Source organism: Choloepus didactylus, chromosome 18 (genome assembly GCF_015220235.1).
Source record: "Choloepus didactylus isolate mChoDid1 chromosome 18, mChoDid1.pri, whole genome shotgun sequence".
NCBI classification, from domain to species: domain Eukaryota; kingdom Metazoa; phylum Chordata; class Mammalia; order Pilosa; family Megalonychidae; genus Choloepus; species Choloepus didactylus.
Genome location: NC_051324.1, coordinates 48,653,097 through 48,676,807, shown reverse-complemented (window position 1 = coordinate 48,676,807; position 23,711 = coordinate 48,653,097). Strand labels below are relative to the sequence as shown.

The following is a 23,711-nucleotide window of genomic DNA, read 5'->3' as shown; positions in this document are numbered from 1 at the left end:
AATTTCTGTTATGGGGGTAGCATTTTCTTTGAACTAGAAACATTGTTCTGTTTGATGAAACTACCTTTTCCTTACTTCATTTAGCTTTTGTTGCTGTGATTTATCACATCAATCAGAGATATTAAAATTTATACTGCAATCAGAATTAACCTTCCATTTTGAAAGTTAAAATGAAAGTAGAGTATTTAAGCAGTGAGATTCCATTTTCAAATCCAATTATCTTTCAAATAATCCATGAAGTCTTTATTACAAAGACAACTATCCTGTCATAGCCTAGTTTTTGTTTCAATTATCATTCAGGACAGGTGATTTGGCAGAAAATGATAGAAGGACCTACAGATGAATCCAGTCTAAAAGGTTTGGCTAATGCCATTAAATTACTATCTGACACAGGCACTAAAGAGTGGACAGCAGATGATGTCATCAGTCTTGTAGATGAGCTATCAGGTAAAAACATATTTATCAACATAGAGTAATAGAAGTTTATTACTAGAATGCAGTTATTAAATTTTAAGAATAATTCTACAGGTAACAAATAAATTGTCTATTGGAAATCACTAAATGCTCTAAAACATTTAAGGAGTTTGGCTTTATGTTTGAAGAGAATGCTTATAATCAATTTACTTTCTTTCAGTTACCAATTTCTGTATTTCTATATACATATATTATTATTATTAGTTGAACGCTTCATGATTTAATTAGCTCAATTATTCCCATTTTGCAAGTTCTCAGAAACACCCTCGTGGATTATGTAAGAAGAAAAGCCCTCTCCTCTTCATACAACAGGAGAGATGAAACAGTTTTTCCTATCCCTGCATAACCCTTTAGATTCTGAAGTTTACAAAGCTTCATTACTTACACAGGATTAGACCACCTTGTCTTCTGGTCTGTTGGAGGGAGAATTGCTTTGATTATATTACTAGTTCATGTTAAGAGCCACCATGACATGGCAATAATCTCTATCTCTGATTGAATGGTGTAAATGAAGAACTAAAGCATTTTTCCTGAGCTTTTCCTTTGGTACTAATTATATTTCCAATAAAGTGATATAATATTGAATATATTTAATTATATTTACTATAGCTATTGTGTAATTTCTCATTAAATAACTGTTCTTCCTCTAATAAAAGTGGTTCCCCGTGAGTGGCTTCTAGAGAATAATGCACGTCTCCTAATCCTAAGTGGGAATAACATCTGTTTCACTTTCATGGCTAGTAAAGCTGTGAATGGACGAGTCATTGAACTGGCAAGGCTGATAGTCTTTTTGGCTTTGGTAAGTAAAAACAAAGGTTTTTTTCTAGTACATCGTTTAACATTAAAGTCAAGCTACTGGGTAGCTACCCTGAAGAAACTGAAATGTACACAAAATATTTTGAAAGAAAACCTATTTAAGTATATATTTTTTAATGTTCCTTTTTTAAACTATTAAAATATATACAATAAACAGTCATATTTGGAAACACCTTATATTAACCTCTCCCCACTTCACATCTATGTTGTTGTACAGCTCTGCCAAGTTACATTCCTTTCTTAAAAATTCCATTTAAAAAGAAAAGGCATCTCTTTAGATTTGTTTCAAATAATTGTTGGGGGAAGGAGAATATGGAAATGATTGAGGGCAGAGTTGAAATAAGATTGGTCATTATTGAAGCTGGGAGATGAGTGCTGGGGATTCATTATATGATTCTCTCTGCTTTTGTATATTTAGAATGTTTTAAAAATAAAAAGTTTTAAAAATACATTTAATATTCATTCATTTAACACAAATACATTGAATACTTACTATGAGCCATGAATTGTATGGAATTCTAGGACTATGGAAATTAATAGAACACAGTCTCTGAGCACAAGTTGTTTACTGTCTTCTAAGAGAGATCAAATATAAATAAATAAATTGCAATTCAGTAAATTAAGTGCAAAAATATATGTACAAAGGAGGATTATGGGAAGATGGTAGAGTAGGAAGCTCCAGAAATCAGTCCCTCCATGGAAACAACCATTGAATTGCCAAGAACTGTCTGAATCAACTATTTTGAAATTATGCAGTCTAATGAAACACTGTGTAGCCTTCAGGGAAGAGCTGGAGGAAGAGGCTGGTAAATTGCTGCAAATATCAGTGAATTTCACCCACTATGCAGTAGCTATCATCCAGCATGCCCCAACATGTAGCAGATAACAGTGGAGACTGCAGCCCCGGCTCTTGGTACTACTTGCTGATGCCAGAGTGGGCTATAAGGACCTAGGCCTCCAGAATCCAGGGGTGTGTGACGATTACTGATTACTGCTTTGATCAGCTACTTCAGATTGTGGGGAGATGGGCTCTGAGGATGGCCATTGTTCCAGCCGGTCCCAGGCAGACTTAAGTGACAGAGGAATCTTAAAGTGGCAGCACCTTTTCTCTCTCTCTGTCTCTGTCTCTCTTGCTCTCTTTTCTCTTTCCCTACCCATTTGGGAGCAAAAATAATTTGGAAAATCACGAATTGATGGCTTCGCCCACAACAACAACAACAACAACCACAGCCACAAAAATCCTAACAATCCCAGAGGAGTGGGAGACTAGATTTCCAGAGTTATAACAGCGTAATACTCAGAATGTCCAATTCTTAACAAAAAATTGCAAAACACGCAAAGAAACAGGAAAGTATGGCCCATTCATAGGGAAAAAAAGAATTTGCCAGAAACCATACCTGAGGAGGCTCATACATTAGAACTATTAGTAAAAGATTTTAAATCAGCTGTCTTAAATATGTTCAATGAGTTAAAGGAATTGATATACAAAAAAAAAAAAAAAAAGGAAATTAAGAAAATGCTGTCTGAACAAAATAAAGAGCTGGAAATTATGAAAAGGAACAAAACAAATTTTGGAGCTGACCAGTATAGTAATTGAAATGAAAAAACCAATTAGGTGGATTCAACAGCAGATTTGAACAGGCATATGAAAAGGTCATCATACTCAAACACAAGACAATTGAACAGAAAGAAAAAATAATGAAGAAAAATGAACAGAGCCTGAGGGACCTGTGAGACACCATCAAGCACACCAACAAATGCATCATTGGAGTCCCAGAAGGATCAGAGAGTGGGGCAGAAATATTTCTTCAAATAATTGAAGAAATAGAGGCTGAAAACATCCCAAATCTGATGAAAGACATGAATATACACATTCAGGAATCTCAGTGAACTCCAAGCAGGATAGTCTCCAAGATATCTACACCAGAACACATTATAGCAAAATTGTCAAATCCAAAGAACAAGAGAAGATTTTGAAAGCAGCAAGAGAGAAGTGACATGTCACATACAAGGGATCCAACATGTCACATACAGGATTAAATAAATCCTCAGATTTATCTCAGGAATGCAAGGGTGGTTTAACATAAAATCAATGTAATATACCACATTAATAGGATGGGGTGGTTTGATCATCTCGATGCAGAAAAGGCAACATTCTTTCAAAAACCCTTAGAAAACTAAGAGTAGGAGGGATGTTTCTCAACATGATAAAAGGCATTTATGAAAAACCCACAACAAATATCCTATTAAATGGTGAAATATTGAAAGCTTCCCCCCTAAATTCAGAAACAAGGCAAGAATACCTGCTGTCACCACTGTTATTCAACATTGTGCTGGAAATTCTAGCCAGGGCAATCAGGCAATAGAAAAAAAGAAAAGTCATCCAGATTGGAAAGAAAGAAGTCAACTTATCCCTATTCACCAATCACATGATCCCATATATAGAAAATCCCAAAGAAATATTAGAACTAATAAATAGATTCAGCAATGTTGCAGGATACACGATAAACACACAGAAGTCACTTGTGTTTCTATACACCAGTAATCAATGACCTGAAAAGGAAATCAAGAAAACAATTCCATTTACAATAGCATCTAAAAGAATAAAATATCTAGGAATAAATTTACCAAGGAGGTGAAAGACTTGTACACTGAAATTTAACAGCAACAACAACAACAACAAATTGTTGAAAGATATTAAAGAAGACCTAAATAAATGGAAAGACATCCCATGTTCATGGCTTGAAATACTGAATATTGTTAAAATGTCAGTACTGTCTAAAGTGGTCTACAAATTCAAAATTCCAACAGCCTTTTTTTTTTTCCTTTTTGCAGAAATGGCAACAGTGATCCTCAAGTTCATATGGAATTGCAAGGGGCCCCAAATAGCCAAAACCATCTTGAAAAAGAAGAACAAAGTTGGAGGACTCACATTTCCTGCTTTCAAAATTTACTACAAAGCTACAATAATTAAAATAGAATAGTGCTGGCATAAGGATATATGTATAGAGCAATGGAATAGAATTAAGAATCCAGAGATAAGTTCACAATATCTATGGCCAGTTAATTTTTGACAAGAGTACCAAGTCCATTCAATGAGGAAAGAATAGTCTCTTCAACAAATGGTACTGGGACAACTAGAAATCCACATGTAAAATAATTAATATGGACCCCTACCTCTCACCATATACAAAAATTAATTCAAAATGGACCAACAACCTAAATATAGGTGTTACTACTATAAAACTCTTACAAGAAAACATAAGGAACTATCTTCAGGACCTTATAGTAGGCACTAGCAACAAAAGAAAAAACAGATAAATGGGAATTCATCAAAGTTTAAAACTTTTGTGTATCAAAGGACTTTACCATGAAAGTCAAAGGACGACATACAGAATGAGAGAACATATTTGGAAACCACATGCCTAATAAGGGCTTAATATCCAGAATATATAAAGAACTCCTACAACTCAACAACTGAAAGACAAACAACCCAATTAAAAAATGGTCCAAGGATTTGAATAAATATTTCTACAAAGAAGATATTTAGATGGCCAATAATTATATAAAAAGATGCTCAACATCATTATCCATTAAAAATGTAAATTAAAACTACAATGAGCTACTGTTTCACACCTGCTAGGATGGCTACTTAAAAAAAAAATTGAAAATAACAAGTGTTGGAAAGAATGCAGAGATATAGGAACCCTTATATTAAAGGTGGTGATGTAAAATGGTGCAGCCATTTTGGAAAATAGTTTGGTGATTCCTCAGAAAGTTAAACATAGAATTACCATATGACCCGGCAATTCCACTCCTAGGTATGTACTCAAAAGTATTGAAAGCAAAGACTCAGACAGATATTTGTTCATCAGTGTTCATTGCAGTGTTATTCACAATGGCCAGAGATGGAAGCAATCCAAGTGTCCATCAACAGATGAATGGATAAGCAAAACATGGTGTAATCATATAATGGAATATTATTCAGCCATAAAAAGAAGTGAGGTGCTAGTACATGCTACAACATGGATGAACCTTGAAGACATCGTATTGAGTGAAATAAGTCAGACACAAATGACAAATATTGTATGATTTATCTATTAAATGCTTAATGTAAGCAAATAGAGACAGAAAGCAGAAGAGTGGTTATCAAGGGTGGGGGTTGGGAAATGGGGAGTTATTGCTAAATGAGTATGGGTTTTGGTTTGGGATGATGAAAATTGCCTGGAAGTAGATAGTGGTGAAAGTTATACAGTATTGTCAATGTACTTAATGTCAAAGAATTGTCCACTAAAAATGGTTAAAAATATTTTTATGTTATGTGTATTTTATCACAATTAAAAATTAATTAATTATAATAAAAGTATATGTACAGAAAGGTCCATACAGAGGTAGCAGAAAAGAGGAAATATGTGGGGTAAGTAGAGCACAAAGAAGGCTTCCCAGTCCCGATAGATATGGGTTTTAAAAAAGTGAATTGGGGGCGGGGCAAGATGGCAGACTGGTGAGCTGTAAGTTTTAGTTACTCCTCCAGGAAAGTAGGTAAAAAGCCAGGAACTGCATGGACTGGACACCACAGAGCAATCTGTCTTTGGGCATACTTCATACAACACTCATGAAAATGTCGAACTGCTGAGATCAGCGAAATCTGTAAGTTTTTGCGGCCAGGGGACCCGCGCCCCTCCCTGGCAGGCTCAGTCCCGTGGGAGGAGGGGCTGCCAGCTCCGGGAAGGAGAAGGGAGAACTGCAGTGGTAGCCCTTCTTGGAAACTCATTCTACTGATCCAGACTCCAACCATAGATAGACTGAGACCAGACACCAGAGAATCTGAGAGCTGCCAGCCCAGCAGAGAGGAGACAGGCATAGAAAAAAAAAATAACACGAAAAACTCCAAAATAAAAGCAGAGGATTTTTGGAGTTCTGGTGAACACAGAAAGGGGAAGGGCGGAGCTCAGGCCTTGAGGCGCATATGCAAATCCCGAAGAAAAGCTGATCTCTCTGCCCTGTGGACCTTTCCTTAATGGCCCTGGTTGCTTTGTCTATTAGCATTTCAATAACCCATTAGATCTCTGAGGAGGGCCCTTTTTTTTTTTTTTAATCCTTTTTTCCTTTTCTAAAACAATTACTCTAAGAAGCCCAATACAGAAAGCTTCAAAGAATTGCAATTTGGGCACGTCAAGTCAAGAGCAGAACTAAGAGAGCTCTGAGACAAAAGGCAATAATCCAGTGGCTGAGAAAATTCACTAAACACCACAACTTCCCAAGAAAAGGGGGGTGTCCGCTCACAGCCACCATCCTGGTGGACAGGAAACACTCCTGCCCATCGCCAGCCCCATAGCCCAGAGCTGCCCCAGACAACCCAGTGTGACGGAAGTGCTTCAAATAACAGGCACACACCACAAAACTGGGTGTGGACATTAGCCTTCCCTGCAACCTCAGCTGATTGTCCCAGAGCTGGGAAGGTGGAGCAGTGTGAATTAACAAAGCCCCATTCAGCCATCATTTCAGCAGGCTGGGAGCCTCCCTACACAGCCCAGCAGCCCAGAACTGCCCTGGGGGGACGGCACTCACCTGTGACATAGCACAGTCATCCCTCCACAGAGGACCCGGGGTGCACAGCCTGGAAGAGGGGCCCACTTGCAAGTCTCAGGAGCCATACGCCAATACCAAAGACTTGTGGGTCAGTGGCAGAGACAAACTGTGGCAGGACTGAACTGAAGGATTAGACTATTGCAGCAGCTTTAAAACTCTAGGATCATCAGGGAGATTTGATTGTTAGGGCCACCCCCCCTCCCCGACTGCCCAGAAACACGCCCCACATACAGGGCAGGCAACACCAACTACACACGCAAGCTTGGTTCACCAATTGGGCCCCACAAGACTCACTCCCCCACTCACCAAAAAGGCTAAGCAGGGGAGAACTGGCTTGTGGAGAACAGGTGGCTCGTGGACGCCACCTGCTGGTTAGTTAGAGAAAGTGTACTCCACGAAGCTGTAGATCTGATAAATTAGAGATAAGGACTTCAATAGGTCTACAAACCCTAAAAGAACCCTATCAAGTTCAGCAAATGCCACGAGGCCAAAAACAACAGAAAATTATAAAGCATATGAAAAAACCAGACGATATGGATAACCCAAGCCCAAGCACCCAAATCAAAAGACCAGAAGAGACACAGCACCTAGAGCAGCTACTCAAAGAACTAAAGATGAACAATGAGACCATAGTATGGGATATGAAGGAAATCAAGAAGACTCTAGAAGAGCATAAAGAAGACATTGCAAGACTAAATAAAAAAAATGGATGATCTTATGGAAATTAAAGAAACTGTTGACCAAATTAAAAAGATTCTGGACACTCATAGTACAAGACTAGAGGAAGTTGAACAACGAATCAGTGACCTGGAAGATGACAGAATGGAAAATGAAAGCATAAAAGAAAGAATGGGGAAAAAAATTGAAAAAATCGAAATGGACCTCAGGGATATGAGAGATAATATGAAACGTCCAAATATAAGACTCATTGGTGTCCCAGAAGGGGAAGAAAAGGGTAAAGGTCTAGGAAGAGTATTCAAAGAAATTGTTGGGGAAAACTTCCCAAATCTTCAAAACAACATAAATACACAAATCATAAATGCTCAGCGAACTCCAAATAGAATAAATCCAAATAAACCCACTCCAAGACATATACTGATCACACTGTCAAACACAGAAGAGAAGGAGCAAGTTCTGAAAGCAGCAAGAGAAAAGCAATTCACCACATACAAAGGAAACAGCATAAGACTAAGTAGTGACTACTCAGCAGCCACCATGGAGGCAAGAAGGCAGTGGCACGATATATTTAAAATTCTGAGTGAGAAAAATTTCCAACCAAGAATACTTTATCCAGCAAAGCTCTCCTTCAAATTTGAGGGAGAGCTTAAATTTTTCACAGACAAACAAATGCTGAGAGAATTTGCTAACAAGAGACCTGCCCTACTGGAGATACTAAAGGGAGCCCTACAGACAGAGAAACAAAGACAGGACAGAGAGACTTGGAGAAAGGTTCAGTACTAAAGAGATTCGGTATGGGTACAATAAAGGATATTAATAGAGAGAGGGAAAAATATGGCAAACATAAACCAAAGGATAAGATGGCCGATTCAAGAAATGCCTTCACGGTTTTAACGTTGAATGTAAATGGATTAAACTCCCCAATTAAAAGATATAGATTCGCAGAATGGATCAAAAAAAATGAACCATCAATATGTTGCATACAAGAGACTCATCTTAGACACAGGGACACAAAGAAACTGAAAGTGAAAGGATGGAAAAAAATATTTCATGCAAGCTACAGCCAAAAGAAAGCAGGTGTAGCAATATTAATCTCAGATAAAATAGACTTCAAATGCAGGGATGTTTTGAGAGACAAAGAAGGCCACTACATACTAATAAAAGGGGCAATTCAGCAAGAAGAAATAACAATCGTAAATGTCTATGCACCCAATCAAGGTGCCACAAAATACATGAGAGAAACACTGGCCAAACTAAAGGAAGCAATTGATGTTTCCACAATAATTGTGGGAGACTTCAACACATCACTCTCTCCTATAGATAGATCAACCAGACAGAAGACCAATAAGGAAATTGAAAACCTAAACAATCTGATAAATGAATTAGATTTAACAGACATATACAGGACATTACATCCCAAATCACCAGGATACACATACTTTTCTAGTGCTCACGGAACTTTCTCCAGAATAGATCATATGCTGGGACATAAAACAAGCCTCAATAAATTTAAAAAGATTGAAATTATTCAAAGCACATTCTCTGACCACAATGGAATACAATTAGAAGTCAATAACCATCAGAGACTTAGAAAATTCACAAATACCTGGAGGTTAAACAACACACTCCTAAACAATCAGTGGGTTAAAGAAGAAATAGCAAGAGAAATTGCTAAATATATAGAGACGAATGAAAATGAGAACACAACATACCAAAACCTATGGGATGCAGCAAAAGCAGTGCTAAGGGGGAAATTTATAGCACTAAACGCATATATTAAAAAGGAAGAAAGAGCCAAAATCAAAGAACTAATGGATCAACTGAAGAAGCTAGAAAATGAACAGCAATCCAATCCTAAACCAAGTACAAGAAAAGAAATAACAAGGATTAAAGCAGAAATAAATGACATAGAGAACAAAAAAACAATAGAGAGGATAAATATCACCAAAAGTTGGTTCTTTGAGAATATCAACAAGATTGACAAGCCCCTAGCTAGACTGACAAAATCAAAAAGAGAGAAGACCCATATAAACAAAATAATGAATGAAAAAGGTGACATAACTGCAGATCCTGAAGAAATTAAAAAAATTATAAGAGGATATTATGAACAACTGTATGGCAACAAACTAGATAATATAGAAGAAATGGACAATTTCCTGGAAACATATGAACAACCTAGACTGACCAGAGAAGAAATAGAAGACCTCAACCAACCCATCACAAGCAAAGAGATCCAATCAGTCATCAAAAATCTTCCCACAAATAAATGCCCAGGGCCAGATGGCTTCACAGGGGAATTCTACCAAACTTTCCAGAAAGAACTGACACCAATCTTACTCAAACTCTTTCAAAACATTGAAAAAAATGGAACACTACCTAACTCATTTTATGAAGCTAACATCAATCTAATACCAAAACCAGGCAAAGATGCTACAAAAAAGGAAAACTACCGGCCAATCTCCCTAATGAATATAGATGCAAAAATCCTCAACAAAATACTTGCAAATCGAATCCAAAGACACATTAAAAAAATCATACACCATGACCAAGTGGGGTTCATTCCAGGCATGCAAGGATGGTTCAACATAAGAAAAACAATCAATGTATTACAACACATTAAAAACTCGAAAGGGAAAAATCAATTGATCATCTTAATAGATGCTGAAAAAGCATTTGACAAAATCCAACATCCCTTTTTGATAAAAACACTTCAAAAGGTAGGAATTGAAGGAAACTTCCTCAACATGATAAAGAGCATATATGAAAAACCCACAGCCAGCATAGTACTCAATGGTGAGAGACTGAAAGCCTTCCCTCTAAGATCAGGAACAAGACAAGGATGCCCGCTGTCACCACTGTTATTCAACATTGTGCTGGAAGTGCTAGCCAGGGCAATCCGGCAAGACAAAGAAATAAAAGGCATCCAAATTGGAAAAGAAGAAGTAAAACTGTCATTGTTTGCAGATGATATGATCTTATATCTAGAAAACCCTGAGAAATCAACGATACACCTACTAGAGCTAATAAACAAATTTAGCAAAGTAGCGGGATACAAGATTAATGCACATAAGTCAGTAATGTTTCTATATGCTAGAAATGAACAAACTGAAGAGACACTCAAGAAAAAGATACCATTTTCAATAGCAACTAAAAAAATCAAGTACCTAGGAATAAACTTAACCAAAGATGTAAAAGACCTATACAAAGAAAACTACATAACTCTACTAAAAGAAATAGAAGGGAACCTTAAAAGATGGAAAAATATTCCATGTTCATGGATAGGAAGGCTAAATGTCATTAAGATGTCAATTCTACCCAAACTCATCTACAGATTCAATGCAATCCCAATCAAAATTCCAACAACCTACTTTGCAGACTTGGAAAAGCTAGTTATCAAATTTATTTGGAAAGGGAAGATGCCTCGAATTGCTAAAGACACTCTAAAAAAGAAAAACGAAGTGGGAGGACTTACACTCCCTGACTTTGAAGCTTATTATAAAGCCACAGTTGCCAAAACAGCATGGTACTGGCACAAAGATAGACATATAGATCAATGGAATCGAATTGAGAATTCAGAGATAGACCCTCAGATCTATGGCCGACTGATCTTTGAAAAGGCCCCCAAAGTCACTGAACTGAGCCATAATGGTCTTTTCAACAAATGGGGCTGGGAGAGTTGGATATCCATATCCAAAAGAATGAAAGAGGACCCCTACCTCACCCCCTACACAAAAATTAACTCAAAATGGACCAAAGATCTCAATATAAAAGAAAGTACCATAAAACTCCTAGAAGATAATGTAGGAAAACATCTTCAAGACCTTGTATTAGGCGGCCACTTCCTAGACTTTACACCCAAAGCACAAGCAACAAAAGAGAAAATAGATAAATGGGAACTCCTCAACCTTAGAAGTTTCTGCACCTCAAAGGAATTTCTCAAAAAGGTAAAGAGGCAGCCAACTCAATGGGAAAAAATTTTTGGAAACCATGTATCTGACAAAAGACTGATATCTTGCATATACAAAGAAATCCTACAACTCAATGACAATAGTACAGACAGCCCAATTATAAAATGGGCAAAAGATATGAAAAGACAGTTCTCTGAAGAGGAAATACAAATGGCCAAGAAACACATGAAAAAATGTTCAGCTTCACTAGCTATTAGAGAGATGCAAATTAAGACCACAATGAGATACCATCTAACACCGATTAGAATGGCTGCCATTAAACAAACAGGAAACTACAAATGCTGGAGGGGATGTGGAGAAATTGGAACTCTTATTCATTGTTGGTGGGACTGTATAATGGTTCAGCCACTCTGGAAGTCAGTCTGGCAGTTCCTTAGAAAACTAGATATAGAGCTACCATTCGATCCAGCGATTGCACTTCTCGGTATATACCCGGAAGATCGGAAAGCAGTGACACGAACAGATATCTGCACGCCAATGTTCATAGCAGCATTATTCACAATTGCCAAGAGATGGAAACAACCCAAATGTCCTTCAACAGATGAGTGGATAAATAAAATGTGGTATATACACACGATGGAATACTACGCGGCAGTAAGAAGGAACGATTTGGTGAAACATATGACAACATGGATGAACCTTGAAGACATAATGCTGAGCGAAATAAGCCAGGCACAAAAAGAGAAATATTATATGCTACCACTAATGTGAACTTTGAAAAATGTAAAACAAATGGTTTATAATGTAGAATGTAGGGGAACTAGCAGTAGAGAGCAATTAAGGAAGGGGGAACAATAATCCAAGAAGAACAGATAAGCTATTTAACGTTATGGGGATGCCCAGAAATGACTATGGTCTGTTAATTTCTGATGGATATAGTAGGAACAAGTTCACAGAAATGTTGCTATATTATGCAACTTTCTTGGGGTAAAGTAGGAACATGTTGGAAGTTAAGCAGTTATCTTAGGTTAGTTGTCTTTTTCTTACCCCCTTGATATGGTCTCTTTGAAATGTTCTTTTATTGTATGTTTGTTTTCTTTTTAACTTTTTTTTTTTCATACAGTTGATTTAAAAAAGAAGGGAAAGTTAAAAAAAAAAAAAGAAAAACAAGGAAAAAAAAAAAGATGTAGTGCACCCTTGAGGAGCCTGTGGAGAATGCAGGGGTATTTGCCTACCCCACCTCCATGGTTGCTAACATGACCACAGACATGGGGGACTGGTGGTTTGATGGGTTGAGCCCTCTACCATAAGTTTTACCCTTGGGAAGACAGTTGCTGCAAAGGAGAGGCTAGGCCTCCCTATATTTGTGCCTAAGAGTCTCCTCCTGAATGCCTCTTTGTTGCTCAGATGTGGCCCTCTCTCTCTGGCTAAGCCAACTTGAAAGGTGAAATCACTGCCCTCCCCCCTACGTGGGATCAGACACCCAGGGGAGTGAATCCCCCTGGCAACGTGGAATATGACTCCCGGGGAGGAATGTAGACCCGGCATCGTGGGACGGAGAACATCTTCTTGACCAAAAGGGGGATGTGAAAGGAAATGAAATAATAAGCTTCAGTGGCAGAGAGATTCCAAAACGAGCCGAGAGATCACTCTGGTGGGCACTCTTACGCACACTTTAGACAACCCTTTTTAGGTTCTAAAGAATTGGGGTAGCTGGTGGTGGATACCTGAAACTATCAAACTACAACCCAGAACCCATGAATCTCGAAGACAGTTGTATAAAAATGTAGCTTATGAGGAGTGACAATGGGATTGGGAAAGCCATAAGGACCAAACTCCACTTTGTCTAGTTTATGGATGGATGTGTAGAAAAGTAGGGGAAGGAAACAAACAGACAAAGGTACCCAGTGTTCTTTTTTACTTCAATTGCTCTTTTTCACTCTAATTATTATTCTTGTTATTTTTGTGTGTGTGCTAATGAAGGTGTCAAGGATTGATTTAGGTGATGAATGTACAACTATGTAATGGTACTGTAAACAATCGAAAGTACAATTTGTTTTGTATGACTGCGTGGTATATGAATATATCTCAATAAAATGATGATTAAAAAAAAAAAAAAAAAAAAGTGATGGGGCAAAGCTAGCCCCGCGGCTCGTCCACGGCCACCTCCTGGGACGGAAGGGTCGCTGTCCCCTGCAGCCCCGCCTGGCCTGGAGCGAGCTTTAATGAGGATCTTTTCGCTAAGGCGCAGTGCCAGCAGAGTCGCACGCATTCCTATGTTGCTACGGGAGAATGGTGTCCGAAAAATCACGACTTAACCGCAATAGAAAAGGCCCATTTTCTTAAAAGACTGTTTTGCAGAACAAACCACTTAAACCCAAAGAGAAGTTTTAACAGTGTATTTGTATGGATATAGGGAAAAGCCTGTTTGGGTTATTATGGGAGAGTTTCTGGTGGGGTAGACCCTAATAAAATCAACTCTTTTTTTTAAAAAAAAAAAAAAAAAAAAAAGTGAATTGGAGGAGTTCACCAGGCAGATAGAGGAAGGCAAATTATTTAAGGCATCAGGAACAGCATGTGCAACACAGAAGTGGAACAGCATGGCCTTTTTCAAGGGACTGTAAGCAGTTGGGAAGTAGCAGGAAGTTAGGTTAAATTGGAAGGGAGAGGCAAGGTAATAGAGGGCCTGGTAGGCCATTCTATGGAGCTTGCACCCATTGTCCAATAGGGAGCCACTGAAAAGTTTTAAGAAGGCGAGAGACATGATAAGTTTTGTGTTTTGGGAAGGTCACTTTGGCAGTGCTATAGTTAATGGAAAGGAGAGGAAGGGGTAGATAAACCTTCTCTAGAAAACCTCTGATTAACATCTCAACTCTGATCATTAATTTTTTCTAATTTGCCTCAGAGTTGTCTTCTTTTATTAATAATGTTCTTAAGTCATTATTATATGTGTGTGTGTGTGTGGGGGGGTAAGTTATCTCCCAAAACAGATTGCAGGCTCTTTGAAATCCAGGACTGTATCATTTATTTCTTTCACAGTGCCTGGTATGGTGCTTTACACATAGTAGGTATTCAATAAATCTTTCCTATCAAGTTGACATTATTTAGTTACACTACTGTATAGTGTATTTTCATGCTGTATATTATGTATTTATTCATGTGACTTAAGTTGATCATTTAGAATGTTAGTAAATAAACTTTTTACCTTTCAGTCAGTTTAACCTATGAACATATAATCTTTACTTTAAATATATACCTTTTAAATAATGGAGAAACAAATATTCCCTAAAACTCTAATGATAGAAAGTGATAATATGTAGTATTCTCTTGGCTATTGAAATTGCCTATTTGTCTGTCAACCTCATTGGATTCTTTGATAATAGGGGCTTTATGGCTCATCGTTACTACCTCTAGCTCTTAGCAGGTGCTCAATAAATATTTGTTAAATTAGTAAATGAATGTTGTGTTATTGAATTATGTTCAGTAATTGTTTTCAATGTTCTTGCATTCATAATCTGTGACACTCTTGAATCAGGCTTTTATTTACTCCACACATTTTCCCACTAAAATTGCACCATTTAAAAACAAAGGATTATAAGATATAAGAGCATTTCCAATTTGTAGACTCAGTTTAGTGTATGTGTAATAAATTATATGACAATGTCACAAAAATCATTGACAATACCATTTTCAAATTCTAGAGCTTTCTTCACATGTAGATTTACAATGATGCTTTGTATTTCTAAATCAGGTGTGTGAGAAAGAACTGTACTGCATGGATTGGGCAGTTAAAATGATGCAAAAAGTTTGTAAAGTCTTTAGCACTCCAGTGGAAAGAAATAACTTCCTTCAAAGTGTGGCAAATGCATTTGCATGTGTTACAATGGAAATGCTGCAGTCAGTTATGTCTGGTGAGTACTCATGGAGATGGTGCACAGGTATGAGGAAAAATATATTCTAGTTTCCACTTAAGACTAGTGGAGACATTTATTATTCAATTAACCAATAGAAGGAGCAGACATATCTTTTTTGTTTTTCCATGAGATATTTAGTGCCTAGTTTTTGTCACTTTTCAAAATCTGGTATTGGTTTTAATGAAAAATGTAAAGCTCCTCTATAAGAATTGATTTCAGTTTTGCACAGGATAAATTTTTAACTTGTTCACTTACCAAATATCATAATCACCATCATAATACCTTATATCTGTGCAGTTTTTAGTGTACTTTTACATATATTATTTTACAGTTTTATAAGGTAGCCAAAATGATAATTATCCCTATTTTACAGATGACAGATCTAAGGCTTAGAGAGATTACCTAACTTGCCCAAGGTCATAAAGTTAGAAGCAGAAGACCAACATCCTATTCTTCTGAATCAAGTCTTCTTATGTAATTCCATTTTGAATGCTTAACGTCTGACTTAGTAAAGGTCACTAGTTAGTCTTCTGTTAAAATATTACTAGGGAAAATTGGAACATCTTATATTTCAAATAAATCATATCTTTAAACATTTAACTGTCATTTTCCTTTCCCTACTGTCTATTCCTGTGTATGGCATATAGGTGACCATGATGAAGACAACAGAAGCTTTTTGAATTTGTTCCATCTTGTGCATGCACAGGCTAACTTCCATAAAGAGGTCCTGTATTTGACCATGATGAATACTCTCTCAACCTAAATACTCAGAAAGCCCTGTCTTTAGAGAATACCTCACTAAACTAACAATTAGAAGAGTGCTACTTTTTCACACCTGAAGGATAGCATCCATGGAACTTTTTAACATCTAAATAACCTAAGAATTCAAAAGATGCATAGAATTTTAGAAGCAACTGCTTACACCATTATTATATAAAAATAACAGGCAAACCCAAGAATGTATTGAGGTTCTCTGGAAAACAAGCTGTGCCTCTTCGGATTTGGGTAAATCTGACACCAATCCAAAATGGAACATTACCTGTCCAAGAATCTGGGGCCAACCCAACCTGCATGTGTGAATGGTTGAAGCAAGAGCAAATGCGGGTTTATATTTAGAAAATATCCAAATTCACTAAATAGTATGTAACTGTTTGCTTCGCTTAGGTTATGTGGACATAGCCTAGAATGTTTTCTGATTTGCAGTGTGGTGTTTTGGAATGTGCAGAATGTAAATCATATTCTTTATCACCTTCTTGGCATACAATTAAAAAGAACATTATAATTATATTTTGTTCAGGCTTTGCATGAACTAAGATAAAGAAACTAAAGGATGTGTGTGTGTATATATATATACATACATATATATGTGTGTGTTTATGTGTGTATATATAAATTTCTCTAAGATGGATAATATAAAAGGTCTATAAAAAGAGGAAAGTTTATGTTATCTCAATGCAATCAAATCACCTTTTATACTTTCCTGGAGATTACAGTTCAATGTTGCCAATAAAGGAAAATATAAAGTGGAAGAAATAGCTATTCTGCTGCCAGAACAAACTTCACAAGAAATTTTTGTGTGTCGTCTTCAAGGTTTTCTTCCCATCTTAGAAACTGGGACTTGAACGAAGGTTAGAGCAGCCCAGGAGAGAGTGGGGTTTCTTTTCACTCAAGGAAATGGGTTCCAAGAAGCTCTAGGACTATTTCAGCCTCACTAGCATCTGCCTCCACAACTTTCACTATCAAAGTAAAAAATAATACTGCCTAACGAGGCTGAAATAATACTGGCAGCCTCCTGGATCTCCCATTTTCTTCTCCTTAGTTTTGATCACTTTGCTTCTGCTGAAGACACACCCCTTCCCACTGTAATACTCAGAGGCTGGCTTTCTTTTCCCAAACTCTTGATTTAACTCACCTCTGGAGCTGATGAAGGGAAGAAACACTAGAAGACATGGAAATTACTAGTGGAAGTGGAGTATAAATTGGGAGAAATTCTCAAGTGTTTGGCAAGAGGTGCTCTGTATGTTAGAGATTTAATAAGACAGGAAGAGTGAAAATTGTGGAGAAAATATAAATTGTGACAACAGGATTCTACTGTATTTCAATACCAAAAACACTTACCTTCACTTTTGGAGGGTCAGAAATTAACTGCCTTTCTTTGATGAAAAGTCTGCCTGAGAATATCTCAGAGCATTTCAGGGAGAAAAAAAAAAATTGTCCAGCTATAATTCCATTGATGACAGAAAGAATTTTTTCCAGAGTTTAGCATTTGCAATTTTATGCAGAAATGAAGTTCTTGCTCTTATCCTAGTTTCATTTTCCTCTTTTTAATTTAAGAATTCACCCTCAACTGAATAATAATGATTAAAGTTGGCAGACACCAGAATGTAAAATTACACCTTAATTAGCCTTTTCTTCCCTCTCTCTCTCTCTCTCTCTCTGTCTTTCTCATCTCTATCTCTAATTTGTATCGCTATCATCTCTCTCTTTCTTTTCCATGCATCCTTTGGAAAGCCTAATAGATTTATTTATCAAAACAATAGTGATTCCAGGTTGAGAGAATGCCTATGAAATTACTTGGAGAAAAAAGGAAAAATAAGGAAAAAGTAAAATATATAATATAGTGAATATTTAAAATATTTTACTAAATGGTAGAAATTTCATTCTTTTAGAGAAAGAAATTTGGTGTTGTGACATTTCCTTGAATTATCATTTTAAATTATTCAGGTCTCCACAGTGGTTATTTTCAGCAAGTTTACAGAAATAGCATGGTTTAATTTTAAACATTTTTGATCCGGACTTTGAATCTCATTGCACACCTGGACTGACATAGCTGCTGCTGTAAATTTTTAACTCACATTATTTCATCATTCTCAGTGATTGTGAGGTTATTATTTCACCCTCCCCAGAAATCTGGAATGTAAAATTTGACTCATTCTTTAGGAACAGTACATAAATGGTATCATTTTGCTACCTATGGAAAGTAAACTGACAAATTCTTTATTTTGTTATTAATAAATAAAAATCATTTGAACTCATATTTTCATTTTCCTCAATTCAGCAGTCCAGTTTTTTTGCCGAGTACATTTGTCATCATGAATAAGGTATGAAGTGGAAGATTAACTTTGAAAAGCATGAATTAAGATTATCATTAGTAGTGATATTTAAGTGATGGCCCGGGCAGTTTTTGCCACACAAAAAAGGAGTATTTGCCCCCTGAAAACAACAGGAGGCAATTTCTAACTAACTATAGAACAGTCATAATAACATAACCATGTAAACTACTAACTGGTCAGATAATTTAGCCTTTTTTTCTAAATTAGAAGGTTGATCTGGTTTCCAGCTCTTTTTTCCTTTTGATAGTGATTTTCTCAGTCTCCTTTGACTCCTCTTTATAGAATGATTTTTACTTTCACTAGAAGGCGGGCCCAACAACAATTCATTATATTTATCATTATTGTTTCTACATATACGCACCACCCCATAATAGTACTAATAACAAACTAATGATGCTGCTTTTCTTAGAAACTAATTTGGAGTTCATATCTTGTGATAAATACTCTGTACCTTATGAAACCATAGAACATCTCTTTCTAAAATTTATTTGGATGACTGCTTCTCATATCTTTCTGTCCCCCAACTTGATCATATTCCCAAAGCAGGCAGTAAATTACTATACTTGGGAATCAAGCTGTTTTTTTATCAGCTGCTCTTGATAGCATGAACAATAGACATCTTGTTTCACATGTTATTTTTATCTGTTAATAGAATAAAGAATTTGTCAGTTTACTTTTACTGGTAACAAATGATAAACACTTTTTCTGTCCCATGATAACTCAGTTCATGATTTGAGTTCTTCTGTTAATAACAAGGGTTTTATTGCCAGGATAATTACTCACATTTGGAGACTAGAGCAATTTATGAGGTGCCCAGCAGAAGGTGCAGCTGGAAGAAGCATCTTATGTCAATAGAAAAACAAAAGTTAATCTCTTCATGTGGCAATTACTCGAGTTAACTTCTTATGTGAATAGTACTCAATTATATGATTACATATTTTTGTGTCAATTAATGTTGTCAACAGTAAAAACAAAGCTGCTACAAAAGCATCTTTGGTTATTGGATATCTTACTAGCAATGTGACTTCCTTGGCAATTTTGCTAGCAAGTAGCTATGGAACCTGTAAAAAATCAGGATATGAACATATGCTACTTTATTTATTGGGACATCACTAAGAGAGGAAAGATGACCTGAAAGACAATTGTATTGGACAGTCTTCCCTAGGTAAAAAAAAAAAAAAAAAAAAAAAATGTGCCAAAGGACTAGCTAGAAACACTTCTTTTTTCATCAAGAAAGCAAATATTGCCTGGGGAAATGTTTCAAGTAACTGGAGACTTTTAATACAAACTGTTTAGCACTTGAAAGCCTGTTGAATTAAAAAAAAATTATACTTGTAGACATTCTATGATCACTGTTTTCTTGAAGGCGCATAAAACTGAAAAATATGTATTGTCACTTAAAAATATTGTATTTATGGTAAAATGTCTTTGGTACCTAAATATTTAATAGTTGCTAAATTTTATTTAATTTGTTATTTATTCATATGAATAAAATAAAATTAAAATTAGAAACATTTCCATCTTGTTCAGAATTTGTCCTTATAATAAATCATAAAGTGTATAATGCTTTTAAAGTGTTTATTTGTGCAGGAACTTATCTTTACATAAGCTGTAATTATAGCTCTGCTCTGATCAGAAAATGAAATGGTTTAATATAAAATAATGTTGCAAATAGCTCTATATTTATATATATGTATACCTATGCTTAATATTACAGTGTGTAAAAAATTAAATAATTTAGTTTACTAGCAACAACTTATAAACTGAACAGTAATCTATAAGTAGAACAGTAATCTTTACTCTTTTGCTATTAGTTTGGAGATCAAATCCTCAAGCAATTAATAATCCAGTTGCTCCTAAACTAGAAATGCTACTTATCTTAGTTTAATACCAGTTTCAAAAAACAAAATACGTAATCAAGTATTATGGATTACTTGCAATTTCCCATGACTATAAGATCTTGCAGTGTTTTTCTAAAAACAAAAAGGTTCTTAAATATTTCTAAATGTATCTGTCTTAGCATGTTAATTTTATAATAGAAGTTGTTCAATGACTTCTGTTTCTCCCTTTATATATGACTTTGATCTTATTTTTGTTTAAAGTAGATGGAGCAAAACTGACTTAGAAGAGGCTAATCTAGGCCAAGCAAATATTTAGTTTGATAAAGCTTTAACATGTAATTTACAAACACAATTTTTCTCTTCAACTAAACTTAAGTACTTTATTAAGGAAAATTTAATTCCCATTATTTTTTAGTAATTTAAAACTAAAATGATATTTTAAGGACTTTTGCAGTCTAAATAATTCTAAATTTAAGACTTTTAAAAAGCAAGTTTTCTGAAATTCAATAAATTAATATCATGAAAGTTTGGGTTTGATTCCATACACCCAGAACAGTGAATCTTAGGTGGTTCTCACTTAGTAATATTAACCTCTCCATTATTTAACTATTTCCCAAAATATATTCTCTTAGTAATGCTTTCTTCTGAAATAAAATATATTACTTTTCCACTCCAACCTCCTATTTTCACCAAGAAAGCATGTATCAGTGTTATGATTCTTAGTATTATGTCACACTAATTTTTTTCTAAGCAATTTACAGTCCTTCAGAGATGTTTTCACTACATCAATAAGAGGCAAGTACAATCATAGGCACAATTGCCCTGTGACACCAATATATAAAATTCATACAAAACTTTATGTTACATAAGTAATTTTTTATGTTTTATTATATTTTAAGGTGCCAATATACAAACAGTTTAAATGTGAAATTTTTGAAAAAGTTATTGAAATGACAAACAGTAAAGCACTGTTATAAACTGGCTTATTATAGCATAGTTATAGATACAAAGCCATAAAATTTCTTCCAAAGTTAAAGTATTTATTTTTTAAAGCCATGATATTTCACAATTAATGAAAAGATGAGTAATCTTTCTGCCCTTATGTTGTGCCCAGTATTATCACTGGTGTATATAACTGGTGTATAACTGAAGTATAACAGAAATTAAATTATTTTTTCACTGAATTGATTAGTTGTTTCAACTTTGTATGGATACAGACTGAAGAGCCTTGTCCTCATAAAGGATTTCAGAGCAAACTTGGTTACTTAGAGACTATACCATGAAGATCTACACCACCATGATTAACTGCGTAACTTGGACCCCTCCAAAATACTGTCACTTGCCCACATCACCTACGTAAGGCGATAGAGCCAAAAGCTTGGGAAAATTTTAAGTTGAAACACAAGGTTATGCCAAAGAGTCAGAGGAGGATATTAGTGGAAAACATCACATCAAGGACTCCACAGATAACTGAAGATGCTCTCTGAATGTGTTATTTTTCAGAGCCATGCTCCTTGCATTAGTGTATCTGTCAGATTACCTTTTTGTCACCTATACCATATAGTATTGCATTTGTTAATATTCCCTAAACAATTTAGGCAAATTATCATTCATATAATATATGTTTGGGATAGTTGTTGCCATATTTTCCTCACAATATAGCTATTGGGGCCAGAAAAGATTTTGCTATTGAGCTTTTATTATTAAGTATTGTGCTGGAGAAGGTTAGTGGAAAGAGACTACTGGTAAACTATTAAGAGTTTGTTCCATGGGAATTCTATTCTCAAAGATGTATTTTCCCAAGACAATGCATCCTGGAATTCTAGAATTTTAAGATGGAAAGAGACATCCCTTTCATTTGACAGAATTTTCTAGACCAGCCCTTCCATTTGACAGAATAATCTGAAGCCATAAAGGTTAAATGACTTATCGAAGGTAATATAATTTGTTTTTTGCAGAGACAAAATGTCCAGAACAGTGATTTTTCTTGGTCAGAATTTTAAAATGCAAATTTTCCATTTTATTTGTGACATATATAATATTGCCTCAAATTTATTTGTTTTTAAAACATGGAAACTGAACACAATGTTATTGACAATAAAAGCTGTTAATTAAATCTTTATCCTTGTTTATGTTTAAGCAAAAAGAGAAAAGCAAATGTAGAATGATGATGATAGACTTTTTGAACGAACATATACCACAGATCTGGGGGCAAATTCTACTCTGGACTCCAAACCATGTTTATGGTTTCTTCAACCCTAATTGGACAGAGAAATATGTTGAAATGTTCTTTCAGAAAAGGAACATTTGACAAAGTATAAACATTCATTTTGGAGTAAGAGAGCTATTCCCCAAATAGTAAGTATAACCATCTTATTTCAATAATTTATAATTTATTCAGGCACAAAGAATGAGGACTATATAACAGTTTCTCTCTTTAAATGAGAAGCTGGGGCACAAGTGGGATGAGGTGGAGAAGAAATTATAAATCTTAAAATCTCAAATGACAAGTTCCTTTTGGCTAGAGAGTGAGATAAGGGAAACCACAGAACCCCAGATTGTGCAATCTGTGAAGACAGGGCTAAAGTGACTGTTTTGTAGATGAGGATAGACAATGTGCACTTGAATTTACAAAGTTGTTGAACAACCCCTGCATGTGAGAGGAGAAAAGGAAATAACATTTTATCATAATATACAGACCTAAGGAAAGGCTATTAACATTCATTTTTGAACAGTTCTCCATGGTAATTTTAATGAGTCTACATTTCAGCTTTCTGTGCTCTCAAGGCCCTTTATCTACAGCTCAAACGCACGCAGTTTCTGCCAGCTGTGTCCATGAATTCCTGATGTGCCAGCCGAGCACTTCTGCCTCTGAGCTCAAAAAGCCCCTTTCTTGCCAGGGGTTAACCATCTCCGGAAGGTTCTGGAAGAGGTCTGCTAGGCAGCCGGACTGCTGTTGTTGCTGAGAGGCCTCTTGTTGGACTGGAGACCAGGAACTGTGGAAAACCCAGAAACAAAAAGGCTCAGATGGGAACAGCAGCAAAGGTATAAGCTCCTGAGTACTGGTCATGAACGAGGAGAAGATTTAGGAGTTCCTCCCTCCTCCCTGCCAAACCCCACAGCTGGGAAAGAATGGACGTCCCCCGCCACCCTCCACCCCTCAACCCAAGTAAATTTTGTTTGCTGTCTCATCCTAAGTGAAAATGAGTTACTAATAAATGCAAGCACAATTTTAAACCACTCTGCAGGCACAGTAAGATGTTTAACCTTTAAATACCTGGAGAAAAAGAACAACTTGTAGTGTGAGCACCTAACCTGAAGAAACCAAGTCCTTCCCTGCTATGCACACCACTCCCAACCAATCCTACCTAAAAA

At 36.0% G+C, this 23,711-nt stretch overlaps 1 protein-coding gene across 2 annotated transcripts in view; it reads left to right on the top strand.

Annotated features, from left to right (window-relative positions):
* The window catches only part of FBXO47 (F-box protein 47), a 32,338-nt gene extending 12,644 nt beyond the window's left edge, over window positions 1-19,694 (top strand). The window contains exons 8-10 of one of the 2 annotated variants that reach the window (XM_037810077.1): window positions 1,131-1,273; window positions 15,220-15,379; window positions 16,030-19,694. In XM_037810077.1, coding sequence (XP_037666005.1) covers window positions 1,131-1,273; window positions 15,220-15,379; window positions 16,030-16,145 — 419 coding nt within the window. In that variant the 3' untranslated portion in view covers window positions 16,146-19,694. Of the gene's footprint in view, window positions 1-300; window positions 448-1,130; window positions 1,274-4,125; window positions 4,182-15,219; window positions 15,380-16,029 lie in introns of those variants that run through there. The other variant, XM_037810078.1, reaches the window with a different exon arrangement.
* The last annotated feature ends 4,017 nt before the right edge of the window (window positions 19,695-23,711 follow it).